Here is a 7,342-nt window from a genome sequence, read left to right on the forward strand (position 1 = left end):
TGGTGACTGTAGCATGCAATGGCATGCATGCCTGGGGATGAAACAGCCATGACCTCTTTAAGGAACCAATGGTCCATACCACCAAGATGTCTGAGTGACTTTCTCAATAACCAGCATAACCAGCAGAGTAACTAAGCTTTCCCATCAGTCAGAACAAAGTGGGTCCCCCAGTGTAAGATAGTACATCCACCTGCAAAGAAGCTTTCAAATACTCTAAGACTGTACCCAGTTCTTAATCTCAAGGTCATTCTAAAAACACTTCCTAACCTCTTTGTCTTTAAGTAGAACAACTCATTAATCAGTTCAATCTCAATGGATGATATAAATAGGTTTATCATAAATCACATGTTCTGCCAAATTACAGGTCACACACAATTTCCTAGACCTTTCTTCCACCTACTACTGTCTCATGATCTCTTCAGTTTCTGATTTTCCTAAAGAAAACCCATTAAACGCAGTGCGATGCATGCCAGCATGTCACTACTAACAATATTGTGTGCAATTAAATTAACTGTCGGAGTATAATGTTACTGCTGGTATTTGGGTAACAGTGAAAAGAAAAGTGTATGATCACGTGAACACTGAATAATCCAGCATCGATCATAAACACTTCATAAACCTTGGCTTGTCCCTTTACTAAAGTAGATAACAGGATTAATGTAAATGCAGTGTTGCTAACTGTGCTTCGCTCCATAATTTAATCTCGCAACGCAATGTTAATAACAGTCAAATAAGATTCTTATCCCCGAAGATGATGGCAAGTAAGCTGGGCCACTAAACTCTCAAAATACCCCGACACAAAAGACACTGAAACACAAATATTTGGCTTTGTCAAGAGCGTGGTAGCAAATTAGCTTGCTAGCATTAGCGGCTAGCTGTCGGTTAGCTGACGTTAGCTACTTCATTGATCATGATAATCAACGAGACGCCCACAAAACAAACACTGACACATTTCAAAACAGTGTTTATGTAATACATGCACAAAAACTCGTATATTTTCTACAAAATTCCGTTTTACGACCCTTATTTCCCTCTCTTTTCCCCATCCCCCAACCCGCATTGTCTATCTCAACTTTGACTGTGAGCCAATCCTTCCAGAGAATCAAGGAAACAGCCTGCTAGTGTTAGCTATTCGTACGATGGCCAGTTAACGGGCTAGCATCTAGCTAGCACCGGACCGACTGTTTGGGTAGCAGCAGGCTAACGAGGATTGTTCAAGATGCCGGGCCTTGTTTCAACCCTGGGGGGTCATTTAAATTATTTAAACCAGGCTGAAAACGCATGACAATGTCAACGTTGTTCGCAAATACAATATCTAAAACTATATACCATAACCCGTGCGTAGATATTGATTTAAATTCTTCTTATCAACGGGCCGCAACAAAATACCTGTCATTGAGCTGATCCTCGGTCCCGGGCAACGGGTGAACCACGAAGTGTATAGATGTCATGGGGTCAATCCAAAATCACACACAGGCGTGTGAAAGATGTGGAAATTGTTATTCTTTCGATAACTGTAATTATATGGATTCATAGGAATCGTTTAATGGCGAAAAACCTCGAGTTTAGATCCCAGCCTCCTCACCCACATGCCGCCATCTTAACTCTACCAAGCTTCTTGTCTGTGTGTTGATTAGTGCACATGCAACCACTCCGCTGGTTGGACCCCGAGCACAAACAGGAAATGTGTGAAATTGGACGGGATTGGCTTCAAGAAGAAAGGCAACACTACTGTAATCAAATATACTACATTTTCACACTCTAAAGTCTTTGTTCTCATACAGCTCAGTCAATGTATCTGTGGTTGTTTGCATTTTCGAGCACCTGCAGTCATTTTCAGATCCATTACTGTACTATAGAGGCCGAAGAAAGGGTTAAGTAACGCTAGGTTACCTCTATACAAGCTTAGACAATAGGATATCAAATGCAGTATTGATCATAGGGGTTCTTCTTCCCTCACCCTAACCCTATACACATAATAATTGTGCTTTTGTGCTGTAAAAACAACACAACAATAAATAATTCCATATGCTATTTTACCAACATGTAAGAACCATCAGAATTAATATAAGTAGTCCAATAAGTACTACTATACTTACAGACCCACATTCTGTAGTTATAGAATAAATAGATTCTATTTTGAATCCATCTTACAACTTAAAAGAAGTGAGTATACAATAAGGGGCTGTTCTTTACTTTTCAGAGGAGGGATGTGGCTAGGTTTTTTTTTGTTTGTTTGTTCGTTTTGTTTTGTTTTGTTTTTTGACCCTCCCTAAAGCTTTACATAGCCTATTTTAAGCCTTCCAGAGTGACTTGTGGTGAAGGCATTTCCCTCCGTCCACCATAAATTAGTTGTTTTAAAAACTCACCCTTTGAACGTTGAAAGCTGAAGATAAAATCTTGGAGTTTTTTTTTGTTTTTTGTTTTTTTTTTTTTTTTTTTAAAAAGCATTGCTTTTCTATTTCTTTATTTATTTTTTATTTTTTTGACGGAAGCATTCATTCCACAAAATGTGCTCTTGAACCATCGGAAATTTGAATATCACAATTTCTGGCTATGATAAATGGTGTCATTTTGGCAATTTTTAAAGAAAACAAACCCCCTGGGTTTGGAAGGCGTGTTTTCTTTAAAAATCTGCAGTTAAAAAAAGAGAAAGAAATACAGCCATTTAAAGTTGTACGCCCCTCCCCAAAGCCAAAATAAAACAAACAAACAAAAAAACATCAGTCCCCCTCAGCTGCTCAAAAAATAATTTGACATGCTTTCCCTTTTTTGCACCACCCACCCTCTCATAAGTAATGAACAGTCCCTAACCACCCTTCTGTGCCCAACTAAGACTTAATATTATGTCACTAAATCTTAAGGGAACACTGTGGTTATACTTGGCATATTGTCAGCATAACTTGGGGAATGGAAAAATTCATGTGGGACCCTCATTTTAATGCTGCTATTCTTACACTAGAATTATATTTAAAACTGAACCAACTCAGATCTGAGCTCTATAAAGGGAAGAGAACTGGAAGTCTCTTCATGCTGGGCTCCCTTCCATTAAAAACGATGTCAGTATGTAATATCCCTGCATCATCTAATGAAGTCCTGGAAATGTTTTAAGCAGCAGTGGTGCAAGCATGCTCTCCTAACTCAAAAATAAGAAAATGTAGGCTCAAGGCTGCGTAAAACTAAGAAAACAAAAGTGTACTGTTAGCGGTGCTTGATTTGTGGCCCGTGCCCTGGATGTAAGAGGGGGAACTGGCCTAGATAAGGCAGACATTAGGGAGAGGAGGGGGCAGATGAAATCATCACACAGCATGGATCAAAGGATGACATGTGATTGCTCAAATAAACTGATAATCCAGAATGAGTTTTGTATTTCTTGCGCTTAACACATGATACAAGTCTATTTTCCTATAATAAACCTTTACAAAAATACCCTCACCTTGGTCAGTGTGTTGAGCAAATAAAAAAGCAGCCTAAGAAGACAGTGGACTGAACATTTGAACGTTAATAAAGAGGACATGTAGCTAATCTTTGGCTGTCTCTTTAATCTACAGCCTAATCCAATAAAAGCTTTTGTCTTTTTACACCAGCAGATGGCAGGGTTTAGCTTTCACAATGAGATCTAAATCAGTTCCAGACAGCCATTTGACCCTTATCTGCACTTCTCCTCAAAGTTCTCGAGTGCATCTGACATACAGCAGTATATACAGGTATCTCCAGACTTCTCCAAGTGCCCACGATGACCATTTGTCAAATATTTCTGTATTAAATAAGATATTTCAGAAATGCACCCAACTGATGTAACTGAATCTGAGAGGTTTCTTCCAAAGATGTGAGGATAATATGAAATGAACCATTATACTGGCTGAGGTCAGGTTCTTCATATATCTGTTTCTTCATATATCTGTTATCTGCAGAGTTCCTATTTAGCCAGAGCAAACAGAAATTAACCTATTTTATCAAAATGACCAGTCTATTAACTATTGTTTATTAAGTTTGGCCATCAGTTCAGGCCTTTAACTGAATAGATGTTAAAGTATCAGATGTACATAGAACAGAGTAAACGTGAATGACAGCAAGACAAATGTCACACATGTTGAATGACATTATTAGATTTTTATTAAACCTTTTATTTGTATTTTTTAATTTACTGAAGTATGTATTTTACGTGCTTGTTATATACGTGATTTATGCATTGTTATTGTTGTTTATGTAAAGTCATGAATGACAGTTTAACAAAATATAACAGAGAGTACTGCAGATATTATTATTTGGAGTTGAACTGTATATTTTCATTTGATCATTTGGCCATATTTTTGGCTACACATGATGTATGTCATGTAACCAGCAGAGACAGAGGTTAAGTCATTAGTCTCTTTGTTTACTGAGTTCAACACAGAGGTTAATGAAACCAGTTCCACTGCTCTGCAAAGAAAAAAATGTACCTTTTCAAGAGTGATGTCAAACAAAACCCTAGAAACCTCTGCAGCTATTTTTAGGTGGTTGGGCACTGGGTTATCAAATGACCGCTGGTGTTGTTAAATTTGGGTACAAAGAGTCATAGCCAGCTGAACTATCATCAGAGCAAGGTTAGGAGGTTTACAGCCTTAGAACATGAAAAGAATTGCCAATTGGTGAAATGAAGTGTTTGAGCTATTATGAAATTTAATATAGTGTGTTACATCACCTGAGACAGGCCAAGAGAGACCCACAGCTAAACCTTCACCACTGATAACTTATTGAACCAACTTCTACATTCATTCATAGATCAGTGGACCAACACCAGCTCTTGTCAGTCAGGTCAGAAGTATAAGTTATTCCCTGTGAGGTAACACGATCACTGACCGGACAGTTAAGACTTTAAAATAACTCCCCTTAGTGCTCGATGTCACATATCTTTACAGGTCCAGGGCAGGACTGACCATGAGGGGGTAACTCTGCCTGTTAACATAAGGTCAGTCCAGGCCTCAGGCACAAACCCTCTGCTCCAAGCTCCCAGTCACAGACACTGCACAGCTTAAAGGGCATTATGCTGGCCTGCATGCACATGAGGAATAAGCAAAGTAACGAGTTGTCCCTGGCTGCTGTCTGCTAAGAGGCCTTTACTTTTTGGAGAGGGACAAAAGTCCATTTCTGTGACAGCAAAAGAGAACAGTGAGCCCTTGTCAGCCTAGTCTCGCTTGGCATTAAACTCCACTTGAAAACTGGCTGATATTGTACAGGAAGCCATAATGTCTGGGGCTATGCTGTCATTAGATTCTAAAAAAAATCAATTTGTCCATTGCACAATACCATGAGGATGTTGTAAAGTTCTGCTCAAAAGAACATAGCTACCAGCCAAGAATCTGGGACTCCATTGCATCATGCTTATAAAACTAGGGCAACCTGATTGGCTGGAGATCAGTAACAGACAAATGTGCTCTTTTGTGCCATGGCTGCTCACTCAGCAGTGTTAGGAGCTATGTAATATGAAGTATTACATACATAAGTGTAAAGCTGTACCAATGAAAATTTTTATAATGTAAACAGATTAAAGAATATGTGTAATAAGAAAGACAACACTAGTGGTGACCATAGGCTGTACAAATAATGGACACATCTCCTGTGACATCACTCATTGGTTTGTGGACTGTCGTTTTGAAACCTCAAGTTTAGCATTTCAGCCATTGCCATCTTGGACTTTTAGAACTAGAAATGACCATATTTGGACGAGAGGCTGGAGCTGTGGAGGAGCAAAGGGTGGCTCAAGAGTGAGAAGTTGAGGACACTATTGGCAGGCAGCTTGTCACTCAAGCCATCCCGTCCTTAAAAATGCATAACTTTAGGCCCTAATAAAATGTAAATGGGTGGGTTTAATAAAAATACACCCCCTGTACAGTTGTGATGGATGTTGAAATTAACCATCGAGACCAAAATCATTTTTTTGTACCAGGTTGTAAACATGTTTATTTCTGCTGTAAAGTTGGCCATTTTAATATGGGGGTCTATGGGGGTAACTGTTTTGGAGTCATCCTCAAGTGGTCATTCAATGAACTGCAGTTTTTGGCACTTGCAGATTGGCTTCATTTTTCAGCCTCAGAGGTTACCACTGGGTAGTGATGTCCCCACAGGAACCAGTCAACCCGCCCTGAAGTTTCTGGGTAGCAGAGCCTTTTAGTTTATTTTGGATCATTGTTTGTCAGATTGCCAGAAACATGACTCCAATTAAATATATTAATGTTGCTCTGTGTCTGACAGACATGTCAATCAGCAATTGTTTGCACCTTTATAAGATGATGAGAAGACAGTATTGTGTTTTTACCTTGTTTTGCTGCCCCCAAGTGGCCAAAAAAATAAATGCGTGCAGATTTTAGTTTTGGAATAAGAAAAAAGAATAAAAACAAAGTGGCTAGTGCATCTCTAGGGTGACCTAAGATTAAAAATGCTGGATCTTTGGTGATGACATCTTTAGAGTTTTATCTAGGACTTTAGAAAGTCCCAAGTAGAGTCTAAGAGGACTGTTCTCACAGGCTAGTACTTTGTATGCCTCTTTAAAGGCTAAAAAATGTAAGTATACATATACCATGTAAGTATCAGTAAGTTTAACATTAAAACATGTTATGTGGAAGGATATGAAATGTGTTTACTGCAGCTTTATGAAGATGCACAAAAAGCAAAAGACGTAAAGGACATTGAAGTAATACACATGGTATGTTTTCTGTTTATAGATATATTATACTGTACAATAAATGAACATTAGAATATGGAAGTATGTGTTTGAAGTATATATAAAAATTTGAAATTTTTTAAGCATCTGGGGAAAAAAATACAATGTAAATGACCATTTATGATGGTAATATTGTTCAAGTTTTAACCGTTGTCTTTTAGCTGTCCTATTAAAAAACTCTAAATTGGGTTATCTTCCATAGAGAAAAAATAAAAGTGCAACAATATTTATTTTACATTGTTTGGTGTGTTGATTACTATGATGTTGGAGTGAAAAAGGCACATGTCTCATTCATAGGGATAATCTTTCTGCACAATTCTTTTTACCACTATAACTAAATGGTGGATAAATCCCCTGCATGTTGTGATACTTCCTCAAGAAAGCAGAACACCAGAGCAAATTACAGTTTCAGTTTAAACTTAGGTTGCTGTAAGCTGTAATCAGGACATCACAATGTTAAGTTAAATATTCAAAGAGATATGGATTTAAAATAAACACTTATTTCACTTGGGCTCTCTCCTCTTCGAGCAGCACATTCCTGGATATGCTTTTGAGGAACATCCCATAGTGCTAGACTCAGTCAAAGTGCTGTGCGTCTGTGTGTGTATTTCTCCATTGTGAGTCTACAGCCAGCCTTTT

The 7,342-nt window shown here is 38.2% G+C and overlaps 1 protein-coding gene across 7 annotated transcripts in view; it reads right to left on the bottom strand.

Moving 5' to 3' along the window:
* Positions 1 to 1,622, bottom strand: part of ubr5 (ubiquitin protein ligase E3 component n-recognin 5) — a 37,215-nt gene extending 35,593 nt beyond the window's left edge. For all 7 annotated transcript variants that reach the window (XM_050046625.1, XM_050046631.1, XM_050046630.1 and 4 more), the window contains exon 1: positions 1,390 to 1,622. In XM_050046625.1, coding sequence (XP_049902582.1) covers positions 1,390 to 1,451 — 62 coding nt within the window. In that variant the 5' untranslated portion in view covers positions 1,452 to 1,622. The remainder of the gene's footprint in view (positions 1 to 1,389) is intronic.
* Between the last annotated feature and the right edge of the window lie 5,720 nt (positions 1,623 to 7,342).

Source organism: Epinephelus moara, chromosome 6 (genome assembly GCF_006386435.1).
Source record: "Epinephelus moara isolate mb chromosome 6, YSFRI_EMoa_1.0, whole genome shotgun sequence".
Lineage (NCBI taxonomy): Eukaryota > Metazoa > Chordata > Actinopteri > Perciformes > Serranidae > Epinephelus > Epinephelus moara.